The sequence below is a fragment of the Sinohyriopsis cumingii genome, chromosome 3 (assembly GCF_028554795.1).
Source record: "Sinohyriopsis cumingii isolate HCF-2022 chromosome 3, ASM2855479v2, whole genome shotgun sequence".
NCBI lineage: Eukaryota > Metazoa > Mollusca > Bivalvia > Unionida > Unionidae > Sinohyriopsis > Sinohyriopsis cumingii.
The window spans coordinates 147,097,766-147,113,121 of NC_142963.1; the positions used below are offsets into that span (position 1 = coordinate 147,097,766).

At 35.4% G+C, this 15,356-nt stretch overlaps 1 protein-coding gene across 1 annotated transcript; it reads right to left on the minus strand.

Moving 5' to 3' along the window:
- Window positions 1-5,416: 5,416 nt before the first annotated feature.
- Window positions 5,417-14,197, minus strand: LOC149804092 (uncharacterized). Its single transcript, XM_089954046.1, has 6 exons — window positions 13,944-14,197; window positions 12,012-12,258; window positions 11,482-11,744; window positions 10,644-10,790; window positions 9,212-9,552; window positions 5,417-8,523 (listed from the first exon to the last, which is right to left on the minus strand). The coding sequence occupies exons 1-6, from the start codon at window positions 14,124-14,126 to the stop codon at window positions 7,560-7,562; spliced, it is 2,145 nt and encodes a 714-aa protein (XP_089810172.1). The 5' UTR covers window positions 14,127-14,197; the 3' UTR covers window positions 5,417-7,559.
- Window positions 14,198-15,356: the final 1,159 nt, after the last annotated feature.

The window sequence follows — 15,356 nt, forward strand, 5'->3', positions numbered from 1 at the left end:
CAGTCCTTTGTTTCTCTTTCTAAGCTGACAATAGAAACGAAACAAACATTTAGAGTCAATATTTTTAGTACTGAAATGTGAGGTATTAACTTTAACTCAAAACTAAATGTTTCGTCAATAATCAAGATTCCACTTCCGCTAAACCATCCGGCCCGTCTTGCTATTGACATGTCCTATCATTTTGCTCTGCATGGGGAAGTTGTCGACCCTGCAAATTAGTTTGAACCTAAAGATTTTGAGTGGAAATGAAATTTATAACGTACGGGACAGAACATTCTGACTAAATTCAGAACTCCACAATCCTAGATATACCTAGAACGGGCACAAATACGAGGTCATGTTCTTTTGATGTTGTGGTTTGCCAATCAAAAGACAACTTTCAAATTTGTGCAAGTGACACACGTCATTTCCGAACATAGTATTACGAACGATAATTTTCTCTAACGCTAATTTGCAACGTCTTATTTAATAGGCTGCTAAAGATAAGTGGACTTAGAAATTCAGTGTCACCAACATTATGTTTTATCAATATTTGTCAGATATCCGCGTGAAGATCTGATTTTAATCAGAATGCGGAACGGAAGGACACTATTTTTTTCCTATAGGTAAACCCTCTTCCCTCTCCCCATAAAGATAGACTTTAGCAATTTAATATGATCAAATGCATTAACGGAAATTTGCTGTTTGCAAATATTTCTGTTTAGAAATTAAATGTTTCAGTTAAATTCTTTATTGTATAAACGATTCCATATGAAGATATTGTGTACAAATTAAATGAAAACGTCATAACACACGTTTTGTCCTATTAACATTGCATTCGGTTACATGTGATTTACCTCATGATATACACGCAGTACAACATACGTAGTAATCAATCAGAATTATATCATGAAGAAATAAATACTAAATTCAGGTTGCAAAGAGGTCAACACAACATTTCTTATAAAAAAAACTTCTCAATATTGCCATTTATATTTGATTATCTTGACCTAGATGCGACCAGTAGTTGTGATAAGTTGGACAGGAGAGCAGAAATTATTGAGTACAATTATAAACATCATTAACAGTATCTATACAGTTCAACACGTGGTTTTATGTACTGAAGTAGACATATTTAGTATTCTTGTCACGGTCCAAGAGACTGATCCCCAAATGTAAGCATGACGAAAACTGCAATCAGACACTGCCTCAGAAAGCCGTACTGCTTCAGAACATCAAAGAATATAGTCTAAATTAAGAAAAAAGCGAGGAATATCTTTTTTGCGAAATAATGCTTAATAATGCTTAAGACTACTACTACTCCATTGTTAGTTTCGTATCATCAGTTGTTCACACTTGACTAATTCAAAAGAAATAGTTACTCATTTTCAATTAACATATTTCAATTCATCCCATTTTCCCTTTTCACCGATTTCTGTGTTTTCCCTTTTTCCCAATTTGTTAATTGTATTCGCTCTTTCTAGCTCTGGTTTTTCAATAATGTCATTCAGAAAAAAATATTTTTCGTTGCCCTCATATCCCTTGTGCATTAACCTGTTTCCTAGTGGATACGGACAGTTGCTACCTCGCTCAAGTAAGTTATAAAGGCAACTTAAATGTTTAAAAGAACATTTTTTTAGACCTTCTTACTCTAATAAATCATCAGCTCTTTAAAGTGTTCGCTTAAACTGCAAAGCTTAGATTTGATTTCTGATGTGATGAAATTGTTCGTTCATTTGTTCACAAGGAAGACTTTGTGTTCCAAAGCATTAAAATAAGCATCTGCACAGGAAATTTGTAGATTCCAGAGCATTACAATTATCACATTCCAGAGCATTACAATTATCATCTGTACAGGAATTACTCACATTTCAGAGCATCCAATTATGATCGGTGCACTAAAACCATTGTATCATCTGTAATGGAAGCACTCGTATTACTGAAACAATCAAATTATATTTATAAGAAATGCTGCCGAGATACTACGAGGTATTTGCATACGGACATTAACATAATTATCTGTACACGAAGCACTCGCATACAGACATTAAAATAGCCACCTGTTCATGAAAGACTCACATACGGACATTAAAATAATCATCTGTACACGAAGTACAAAAATAGAACATTAAAATAATCATTAGTACACAAAGTACTCACATATGGACATTAATAATCTATACAGGAAGTACTTACATTAAAGGGACATTAATGTACTGTCTCTCAGTAGTAATTAAAATAAGCAGATGTACATGAAAAACCCATATTGCGTAGAAATTACATGTCCTGCAAGTGCTTATAGTACTGAATTTAAAACCTATCTGTCCATCAAGTAATTATATACAGTCACACAAATCAAGAAAATTTTAATTTACGCGAAGCCTTCACAATTATCTCTTGGTAACATCACCAAATTAATGGTTTAAATCTTATTGAACGTTCCTTAGTTCGCTTGTTATTTGAATCCGTCAAAGATCCCATATGTATGTATGTCTGTATGTGTGTGTGTGTGTGTGTGTGTGTGTGTGTGTGTGTGTGTGTGAATAATGTTTGAATAATGCATGTATTGGATCTAAAGGCGCAGCAGCAAATAATGTGCCAATAAAGTATCAGTATCCTTCAAAAGAAAACAATGATAAAGGTACGAAATAGTAAAATACTTAGAATGAAAATTAATTTTTAATATTAAACGGTACTAGTTTTATTAGACAAAAATAAAAATCGAACCACTGAGCAACTTTGGCCACTGAATGGTAGGAAAAGAAATCAGGAATACAGGATGACCACATTTAGTTTGGAAACAATCTTTATGTGTATACACAGTTAGGGATAACAATTGTAGGAAATTAAAAAGGACTTAGTCAAACTTTAACAACAGTGGGTGCAGACATAACGTTAAGCGTGTATTGTTTATCAAAAAAAAAAAAAAAAAAGCCTGACTTTGGAATTATCTATCCACATATGGCCATCTCTGATGACGAAAACTTTCAAAACTGAAGTTGAATTCACACATGCATTCAGCCAGTGAATAACTGAGAGAGAGTGGGGACTAATTTGCTTTTTTCATTGAGAATTATGCGTTTCGTACGACATTCAGTGATGCACTTATTTGTCATATAGTACTTATATTGTCAAGCGGAACGCAAACAATTTTCAGTATTTTGTTTCAGTGTTTGCATTTTCAAGCAAAGGAGTTTGGAGTGAAAACAATGCATGACGAGGTCGAAGAAAGATCACCACATGTGACGTCAGGAGTTGTTGTTTTTGTCAAAGATCAAAACAAAAGATCCACTTTTGTTGGCATATCATGCAGCGCACTAGAGCAAATATTCCTTTTGGTAAAGCAAAAATGTAAAATATATTCACTGGATCACATTTACCATACGGATGTTATTGAAATTATGAAGTTTTAAATATGCCTGCTTTCAAATATGAACTGTAAAGCGGCCGGAATTTTACGTGACAAAATCGGAAATTCGACGATATCACGCGACATGAGAGTAAATTTAAATGAAACAACGACAGCTGCTAATAACCGATCGTGTATAACGTTAAAAAATACATTTTGTAATATCAAAGTTAAAATATAAGCCACGTTTTATTGTTACATGGATTTTTTCAAAGAAGTTGTTTTTATTTAAAAATAAAATTAGCCCGCTGTATTGCCTAATACGAGTAAATTTGGATCAGTCGGTTGGTCTTCAATTGTTTCGAGCCAGCTGTGTGTCTTTTTCAATTCGAGTATTTCAGCCTCAGTGTTTCTAAATGGGCTCAGTATAAGGACACTTATGGTTCAGATAATGGAAAGAGGATGTTGATAATTGTCCAAAACACACAATAATAAAGACACCTCATATTGCTAAATTTGCACACAAAAATACGTCTTGTTTTAGACTGTTTCAAAGTTAAGTTATGTATTCTGTTGATATGTTTTCCTTTAATTCCTAAAGATACGTTGTGTAAGACAACTTGTTGACATCAGTTTTGCCCGTCACCCCTGCCGGGGTATAGGCCGACCAGAAAAGATCGCCAGAAGCTTTTGTCCTGTGCCATCCCCTGCAGCTGACTCCAGGTGTGACCCATATTAGTGATGTCTTCCTCGAGGTCGCATCGCCAGGTGTTTCTTGGTCGGCCCTTCACCGCTTGCCTTGAGGGTTCACTTCAATGCCTGGCTGGTAATGTTGGTTGACGGCTTATGTAGGGTATGTCCTATCCAACCCCACCTTCTCTTCTTGATCCCATCCTCTACCGGAAGCTGAGAGGTACTCTGCCAAAGGCTGGTGTTGCTGATGGTGTCTGGCCATCGGATCTGGAAAACTCCTCTTAGGCAGCTGTTAATGAAGGTCTGAACTCTCTTTACGGTCGACTTGGTGGTTTTCTAGGTCTCTGTTCCATACAGTAGGACTGACTTCACGTTGGAGTTGAACAGTCTGATCTTGATAGTCAAGGAAATGGATGTTGCTATGATACAAAATACATTTGCAACAAGGAAAAGTACCACCGCAACGTTATTTGAATATCATTGCAGACTATTGCAACTTTATGGTTTTCTCCTTGTAACGGCAAAAATTAACGTGGCGTCAACAAATGTAAGCTCTCAATAATAATTAGATACTTTGTAAAGGGATTTGTTACCGTCTGATTGACAACATTTACTGTGGCAACTGTATTTCGTTTAGCTACCATTCCATCAGAAGCGGTAGAGTTATCTCTTTTGTTTAGGCCTACCTGACCAATGTCTTTTTTGCCAACTATATATTACATAAACGTTTATGTCTATAACTGTAGATTCTATTTTAAAATTATTATTACTTGTAATTGGAGTTGAGCTCAGGACATTGGTTTTCTCTTCCTCTTCCAGTACTATGTGAAATCTGATTTAAACGAGGGATCTTCGTTTGTCGGAGGTCATTTGAAGGTCATTCGGAGACCTGGAAGAATCGAGTTGTGTAAGATTATATGCAACAGCAGCTTCTGGTGTACTTTAATCGCATTACTTTGAGGAGTTTACACGATTAATTCGGTATGCTCTAGAATACTTACTGAATATGCTGAAGGTCATTCATATTTCTCAGTATCTCACTTAGCCAGAGACTGGTTTCATGCTGTTCATGCAGCTATGGTGTAGATTGTTTTGCATCTCATCGATTCTAACCATCAGATAATTAATAAAGAACACTTCAATTTCTGGATCAACATCGGGCCTTATGAATGAACTTGAGAGAGAGAGAGAGAGAGAGAGAGAGAGAGAGAGAGAGAGAGAGAAAGGTGGTGGCGGTTAAAAAAGCAATGGAATAGGGTATTGAGAGGGAGTCGGTGGAGTATGGAGCTGACCACGAATTCATCTTTGTACTTATTGAAACGAAGAAGCAACTCGTTATCTCTGAGATTCCTTTTGATAAATGTGCCCCGATAATTACGTACAACCACAACTCAGTTACATGTTTTTAAATAACGTCCCCCAATATTTTTATTCATAAATTCGTGAAAAACAAATGTCTGCAAACAAGTTTTTACATTTGACAGGAACCACTAATGTCTGAAAAATAAATACTTAGCATTAGATGTTGACTGTTTTTTAATGGCAATTTAAGGCCTTATTGTCATGCTCTGAAAACTGCAGATAATTGTCTTTCCCACGTACATACCGTGGCATCCGACACAGACTGTTTTGAAAGGGTATCGAACCTGCCAGTCAACGAATATGAGTCCAACGCTCAACCAGAAAACATAAAATATAACACAGTTACTGTACAATGCCGATTAATATATGGTGAACAATGGTTCAAATAGGGCATGTATCTCGTGCTGTCTCGAGATGCTAGTAGCTTTGTGGAATTTGAACTATTCTTGTATAGTACTTTAGGCAAGAAAAATATCACTGCACATCTATATCATATTCTCCCGAAATAATACCTATTAGAAAAATTGTTAATAGAAAATGTGTCCAAATTTAAATTATGTTTTTGGTACAGGATAAAAGAAAAGGTGTTTGAGATGCATCGATATAACAACAATGATGTACTATTTAACAAAATGTTATCACGATATTAACAACCTGGAAGATATAAATGTTTCGAAGAGGAATGGCTTGGTGTTAAGAATCTATACCTCAAACTGCTCTCAAGCTTCGAATAACTATTCAATAATCTTTGAGTTCAAACTGAGTACCACGACAATCTATTCTAACTTTTAAAAAGCAATAATCCATTTTTCATTTACAAGATATTTACATATTTTCACTTTACTCAAAACAATATACAATATGCATCATGTGTGTGTGTGTGTGTGTGTGTGTGTGTGTGTGTGTGATAAATAAATCGAGAAGAATATGATCTGTAGTATAGGTCACTATCAAAGGAATGAGACTAACGACAGCATGTCTGTACCAATGTCAAGAGAGAGAGAGAGAGAGAGAGAGATGCAATTTAGAAATCATGGCAAAATGTTTCCAAAATAACTTATACTCTCATCACAGAATGTTGAAATCACCTAATTATTTCCGAAAGACGTGCTGCAAAGCGTCTCGTGCCAAATTAATTTCTACGTTAAATAGCGTCCATGTGTGTGAGACAATGAATACCATAAAAGAGCGTCCATGTGTGTGAGACAATGAATACCATAAAAGAGCGTCCATGTGTGTGAGACAATGGATACCATAAAATAGCGTCAATGTGTGTGAAACAATGGATACCATAAATTAGCGTCCATGTGTGTAAGACAATGGATACCATAAAATAGCGTCAATGTGTGTGAGACAATGGATACCATAAACTTTACAGGATATGGTCTTGTTCTTTTAGACTCTTTGAGGATGCTTTGATACTCATTTCACATCAAGCGTAAATTATATAATCTTAACAATTAAAATTTACGGAAAGACTGTTCAATAATTTGTATAGCTCTTGGTCGATGGGTTTTGTCTTTGTTCAGGCATGCCTTGATGAGGTCTAAATCTATCGGAAACTTCTTTAACTCGTCAACTACAATGCGAGCAGGATTTGGATGTTTGACAAATGTATCTATTGTCCACGTACACTGTGTTCCGAAAGCTCTGTAATTGGGGATAAGAACCTCGGGAAATAGCAATCAGAATGAGTATATGTCAGCAGCACTGGTGTAGGATTCCCCTTTTAGGACCTCCGGCGCTAAGTAGCAGAAATTGCCTACACTGATGTTTTCCATTTCGGTTGGAAATGTTACTATACTTGGGAGGCATGCGCCCGTCAATCTAACTTCAGCAGTGTCAGTGACCTGTTTTAGAGAACAATGATATTTTTATATGGAAACTGGAACTCTATTTACGAGGCAATTAGTATATTTCATGATGAAGTGACATGTATTGAGTACACAAGAACTGGTTGAGGAAGGAGGTTAAGAAAGCATGCTTAGGTCAAATCCGATATTGATATATGCGTGTAGACTGAGACACAAAAAGAATTTCCTAGTATATATATATACTACACTGTCCACATGCCCTGAGGATTCTGCCGTGTAAACAACTTCGTTTTAGGTTCATTTTCTTGGATGAGTTTCGATACTTCGAATTCATTATTGATACTGTGGTTGTCATTTATAAACTATTCCACCTGTATTTCATCTCTTCTAAAGTCGTCTACAAAGATGTAGCCCTCTCCGTACTCTCTAAAAGAAGACTTCAACTGTTCAAAGCTACTCAGCAGTTTCTGATACTCCGCTTGGTGCTGCCTTTCCCTTTCCTCGCACATCTGAAACCGTTGTAGCTCCATATTTGTCACGCGAATGAAATTAGGTACATTTGTCTCTAAACGTTCGATAACACAGTAGGGACGTGCTAACAAATTTTTTGTTAGAGTCAAAAGTTCCATTTTTCCTTTTTTCTTTCCTTCAAGCAGCCAGCTCAGCAGCTTTTTCGAACGATGCTGAGCATATTTTACCGGGTGCTTTTCATATTTATTAATATAATCCTTGACAAACGTCTGTTTTAATGGTCGAGAAAGGAACAAATTTAGGCTTGGGTTCTCGGCTGTGTCGTTTGGCGATTCCTTTGAAGATCTGCCCAAACCGGAATCACGGTATCTATCGATTTTTTCTTCGATTTTTTCTTCAATCATTTCTATATCTGATTGCAGAAGATTCAACTGAGTCTGTATTTTAATTATCATTTCCCTTTCGTGCTCTTTGATAGTTTTATTGTCATGATTCCATTCGTCGAGGAGCTTTCCAAGCTTGACATAAAATGCGTCCTCCACTCTAGCCTTTATGTAGGCCCATGATGATCCTAGGCATGCCTTTGGTAGATCTGTCTCTACCCAGCAGGCGACCAGTAGGGTCCTAACCATTGGTGTTTTGAGATAGATATCCAGCTGTTTGCAGATATTCTGTGTCAGTATTTCTAAATCATGCCTTAGTTCTGAGATAACACTATCAGATTTTTTCTCGAGCGTCTTAAGTTTTTCTTGTGTTTTCTTAAGCTTTTCCCGCAAGTCACACTCATTGAGACCAAGCAGTTTTACGGCTGTCCTCAAGTGATACTGGCTTCTTTGAAGCATTGTCTCAACCCACCTAAAATAACGCAATGGAACTGATATGTAAGATGATCAGATTCAAATTAGCATTTTATTCTCGCATCATTTAGTTTATTTAAAGAACGTTATAGTTTGAATTTCGATGTAAATTCTGCGTGATATGTTCCGAAAATTCTGACAAATGCAGGAATTCTTTCTTACAATGTAAATGCTAAGAACGCACTACAAAATCTTTACATTATGGTTTTAGTTTGTATTGTTGAAAACTAGTTTGATTTGAAGATTCAATGTTCATTCTGAAACATGTTTAATAAAAATCTAATCTTTGCCATGCAATATGCGCGAGGAACATTTGAGCACTCTGTTCAATCAATGTATACCACATCTTGATTTGTATCCCACAAACCGTTACCGTTTTACCAAAATATATAAAGCGCAACTTTACATTACAACTTATCCTACTCTGACCTTTGAACAACATATATTTTTATGATGAAGATGTGTGTTACTTCAAACGGTCAATAAATTGGTTGGAATATATATAGTTTTAAAATTGTACATAAGAGTGGTATGCTGCTTGATCTAAGCGAATTCGGGGCATCGAATTACATGACAAGTGAAAATATAACTAGATCAACTTATACAAGATATATGACATCGTACTAATTGAAAGCACAATAATCTGATGATAATTGGTGAAAAGGTGTTTGAAATATAAAACCTACTTGTAATTTTCTCGGATTCGCCTATCCATTGCATAAAAGTACAAGTTCCTCAATCCCTCCAGATATCTCTGGAAACCGTCACTGACGTAATCTGCGTCTACATCAAGATCACGTTTGGCGTTCCTGCAGGAGAAGAAAATTACCTGTGACTCAGACAGGCCGGGCCATATCTTTCCTAACTGTCTTAGGATATGTGCTTTCACCTTGTCTCTTTCAGACGCCTCAACATTGTCGAACCTGTTGCACAGAAAGATGGCTGCCCTAGGATCAAACCGACTAGTGATGTTGCCATTTTGTTTTTCACTTTGCTGTTTCATAACTATCCGGAGCAGATTCAACAGCTGCAATGAAAAAGCGACACATTATAAATGATCTTGTCTTTTAGTGAGAAATGTTGTTGCTTGATACGATTAGTTTCAAAAACTCTGATCTCATAAGCGTCAGTAGGAAGCAGATAATGGTAATATTAAAACAAAACATTGGGCATGAGAAATGTACATTGTGTTTCATACCCTTTTTCGCACAGGATCTTACGTTTGTTGAAGTATATAGTCTGTTTCAGATGAGAATCAAATAAAATGAGACTCGGAAATGAGAGCAGAATTTAATCCGAAACGGGTTTGTGAATATAATCTAATAATTAAATTTTTTAGAGCAACATTTGACCATGTTGGAACCGTGGACACAATACCTACACTTTGTTCGCGTTACTCCTTAAATTATTTTATAAAACAATTTTGGTTCCACGAACAATCAAGAATTTGAAACTATTCCTCACTGTTATTTAGAACACGAAATCGATTATTGTGACGTCAGAAAGTGATTATTATATAATGTAAACAACAGGCAAGAGGGCAATTCAAAAGGGTCAATGTTGACATACGATATCATTTTGATGCATACAATTAGAATTGTAGGAGACATTTAATTTTTCACATGTGTAGTACTTTCAAATGAAATTTACGAAGAGATCTTTTATTTCATATTTTTACTTTGAACTTAAGAAATCGTTTGGAATCATAGTATCCAAAGACAAAAGAAAATAACTGGTTATGTTCAACAAAATTGCACAGTGAAATACGTTTGGATGCTTCGTACATTACATCATTTTCTTGTACAGAGTAATAAACGTTTTTGGCATCATTTAGTGTTAATAAAAGAATCTAATTTATAAAATTATATCAAATTATCATCCTAAGTACCACAGTAAAACATTACCTACCGAATAATTGATACGAGTCTTTAGATGCACGTATTCATTTATTTTCCAATCAGTTTAAAATCACGAAGATATAATGTCGTGATAAACACACACACACACACACACACACACACACACACACATATATATATATATATATATATATATATATATATATATATATATATATATGCTCCAGCATGCATAATAAAGCAAAGAATATTTAGAAACCATGTCTTCGTGAACTCCTCCGGCATCATCGGTCTTAACGGTGTAGATAAATCCATGTATCTCATGCTTATTGATGTAGTTAATCAACAGGTCCTCTAAAAATTCATTCTCCCCGATTCCAGGGCTATCGAGGAGAACCATTGTATTCTGCAAAAAATGTAAAACATAATGCAGATGTTTGTGAACTAATATTTTTATTATAGTTCTACACACAAAATTGAAAACGGCAAATATATACACTGGTAGAGTACTTGAATGTTCTACACTATTCGGATTTAATAGTATATTTGAGAAAGCAAGTGATTGGAATACATTTGTTGACAATTTCTGTCGGAAGAAAATTGATATGTGTCCCACGTTGACTACAACTTTCTTTTTTCACTTATCCGGAAGAAAGGGTCTAAATTAATGACATCCGTCGTGATGCTTGCAAGGAAAATAGTGACCGGTTTATATAAATAACTCAAGAAACATTGGCTTAAGCATAACATTACGGAAGTCTATTACTTCCTATGGCCTCGGGTATGGTACTGCTTAATTTGAAGACGAGACAACTGGCTTGAATACGTGTGAAACAATTAAAATAATTTTCAACTGAAGTTTATAAATAATATACATATTCGTATACGTAGCCATATATAGCGACAGGTGCGTGTCACAGACGGTCACAGTATAAAATTCCGTTACAAACACACGGTATGATCAGGTACATTAAGAAATTATTTATGTTTTGTTTTGCGTTATATATTATGACTGGGAGATTTGGGTTTGTCCCCCAAAATATTGTTTGTATTGTTTGTTTTGAGTGTGTAATCACCTTAAAGAAATGCACACCCACCTGTAGAATCTTCGAGTTTAACCTAATTTGAACCTCGCTGATGTCGTGTTCAAGCCGGCGCCTATCTGGCATGAATAAAATGTCTGTCAACTCTTGCCGGCTGATGCCATCTTGAGTACCATCATTATGATGAACCAGAGCGGAGAATTTTCCATTGTAGCGTACGCTAGCGATGACTGAGGTTGAGCTACGAGGGGATTCGTCCAGGAGGTCCTGCCTCAAGACGAGATTTAAGCAGGAAGATTTACCAGCGTTCGTCTCTCCTGTATGGAATGTATTGAATGATTTTAACAAGAATAGAAAATATATTGCGTATGGAGGAATACAGTTTTGTACAGTTTAATACGCACACTATATTTGTGTACCTTTGCGAAAGTTTCATTGTTTTGATAGTTTTGGACGATGAATAAAACTAAACAGTTTTGAATTTAATAATTTGACACAGGGCATTTTGTGATTATGTAGAGATATTCATTCTTTCTCTGCACTGTCATTAAATTCTCAAACCAAATGTTATGGTCGATACCTACCAGCGACAAGAATCCTGCAGTCTCCTTCCTCAAGATTTTCTTTTCTGCTTTGAATATCATTTGCCAAATGTTCTGATGTCCCATCCTCTTTGAGAAGTTTGGCTAGTCTATGGACAGGCTTTTCCTCTGTGGAATCTTCGTTGTATCCATCAAGTTTCAGAATATTTTCCATGTCGCGAAAGAAGCAAAGAAGCGCTTGTCTTTTGCTTTTGTCGTCTACCCCGGCCTTAATCATGGACTCTTCAATCTAAGGGACAGAAAAACACAAATAAAAAGTGATAAACCCTATTAAAGTGGTATGTTATTCTCATCTCATAATGTCAAGTAATGATGATCTGGAGACATTGTGTTCAGTTGTACATTTGAATATTAATACTTATTGGGAATTAATGAAACGAAATGTTTTCCAAATTTTTCCAGCCTAATCCCAATATATATTTCGGTAATATATTGAAACAAATAAATGAATCATCTATAAATATTCCCTCCTAAATGCTGTTGACAACCTAAAGGAATTTGTCCCTCAGATGTAGTTGAAAACGTACCTTCTCAGTAGAGTTGTATCTACTGCATTGAGGCACCCAGTACCTTCCGTCATACGATACAGTCTATTTTCCGAATAGTTTGCAATCAATTAACTGTGTCCTCTTACTGCAAAGACTGCTTATCTACAGTTTCCGCTCATTCATCCACGTTTCACCAAGAAATAGGCATATATAGCAGTCGTTTTGTAGCAACATCCGCTACTCAGATATGCAGACTCTGAATCTTATTAAACGTATAAATGTGTGAGTAGCTGTGACCCAAAGTTTGCTTTGCGAATTCGACTCTACTTGAAATGGAATATACTTAATACCTGCGCGGCAAAGATCAACTGGCATAGTTGACTGGACATTCAATCGCTGCTATGCTAAATCCGAATGGATAGTATCTAAAGGTGAAAAGGCACACTTACAAGTAGAATTTCAAACTAAACGTAGCCGGGCAACATGGTCACCACGAAGTGGACATCGCTTGTTGAATGATACTGCGTAATGTTTGAGTACTCTGTATAATTTATCATGTTCATGGTTCAATATCCCTACTCGAGGTGATTGTTATTATATTTCTCATCAACTAATGTGGCTTGTGTTAATTCATGACTCCATTTCTTATGATCTAGTCAAATAACGATTATCATTAGCATGGGCAATTTTTTTTAACCTTTGTACGTCTAAGAACGAAAAATTCAGATTATGTCATATTATTGTCATGCGCACAGTAAAAACATTATAATCATCATATTCGTCGCTTTCATCACTGGCCCGAAGGATTTTCTCAAAAGCGCAATACAAGTTCAGTATACCAGTCATTAAAATAATCCTTAAGTGAAACTTCATTGTCTAAATTATAACGCCGCCCAGGGTCAATGTCCAGCCGTAATTAACGGAAACTTCATGGTCAAAATTATAACGCCGTCCAGGGTCAATGTTCAGCCGTAATTAACGGACTATTCGAGCTAAGGGAAAATCACCATCATAGTCATTCCAACTGACGTTATCCCTGTCGGCATTAATAATTAAGACAGCAAATACAAAAAAGTTATAGAATGTAACATGTTTTCTGTTTGAATGGGCTTCGGAAATCAAGTGAATAGAATCCAACAGAAAGATATTTGGTTACAATGTTTACTGACACTAATTCTTCCTTATATATATATATATATATATATATATATATATATATATATATATATATATATATATATATATATAATTGTAGAAGTTAAAATTCGTTATCATCTAGTTAAATCATGCATTGTTTAAAAAACAGGAATTTTTTGATACTTTTCCGAAGTCTTGAACATTATGTCAGTCACTTAAAATATTGTTTCTAAAAGAGCAAAACATAATCCCTTTTAGTTTTGAACATTACATTATATCATTTACGTACATTGTCTCGCACAGATCCGTAGGCCATTTTCTTCAAGTGACAGATACATCTTTCCTGTAGCTCTTCCAAAGTATCAAGACCATCATAAGGAATTCCGTGCTGGTCCATCAGGTCCACGGCCTCAGAGACATCAGTGAGTTCTTCCACAACAGCTCTGATCAGTTCCTGGGCCATATCGGACATTCGACTGTCCCCAGTCAACTTTCCTTCAGGCGGTTAATCAAACTAGTAGCAAGCCGACAGCTGTCTCGCATTATATACTGTCATAAGACGGAATGGTCTATTACTTTCCAATTCAATGCAGATTATATCAAAACAAGCATAGAGGGGAACCCCCGACCAAGTGGGGTCTCGAAGATTCAATTGCTCTAATCAGTAGCCAAGACCATAACTTTTGGCATGCCTGATCATGTGTGATATACGTTTTTATTCTCATCAAAGACATAGAAGAATGCTGTATTAATCCACAATCACAGCATACGTAAATACAAATCCTTATCACACTGCACCCGACTGTATATAATTTCCTTCCTGATATTGAATATATATAAGAAATAACACGGCAATACTGCGACGGTTTATATTCCAAAAGTTATGGCAGCAGGTAATTCGTCCAGGCTTTTAAGAAATAGAAGTAGTAATGTTGATTTAAACGTGACCGTAAGCTTCTCTGAATATATTGTTGTTATGCTGTATTATTATTATTATTATTATTATGTTTAAATTATTATTATTATTATTATTATTATTATTTCTGTAACATATCTTCATTTATATGTCTAACAACATAACTGGAGAAATGTTCGTATTTCTTGACAAGAATTATGAACTACGAAATTTCTTGTCCATTTTCTAAATAATTATATATGACTATTGCATTTTAGTGCAAGGTCTCATCAAGTAAGCATTGGCAATATTAGCTCTAAACTCGCACTATTCATTCAGGAGTCCCTCAAGGCTCAGTTTTAGGCCCTCTCCTCTTCTTTATATATATATATATATATATATATATATATATATATATATATATATATATATATATATATATATATATATATATATATATATCAATGATCTACCATTAAATAATGAATCCACAAATGCAGATTTGTTTACAGATGATGCAGCCTTGTATACATCTAGTTCTGATACTGAAGTTATCCAAATGACATTAACTTAAGACCTTTTTAGAGTCCAAAACTGGGCACAACAAAATAGGATGGTAATTAATGAAGGTAAAACAGAATGTATGATTTTGGGGACATCACAAAAGCTACTCAAGTCAGGGAACCCAAAACTATCTCTTGCAATAAATAATCATCCATTAGAAAATGTCAAACATGAAAGGCTTGTAGGTGTGTCTGTAGATAATACTTTATTATGGAATGACCATATTGATAAGCATTGTAAAAC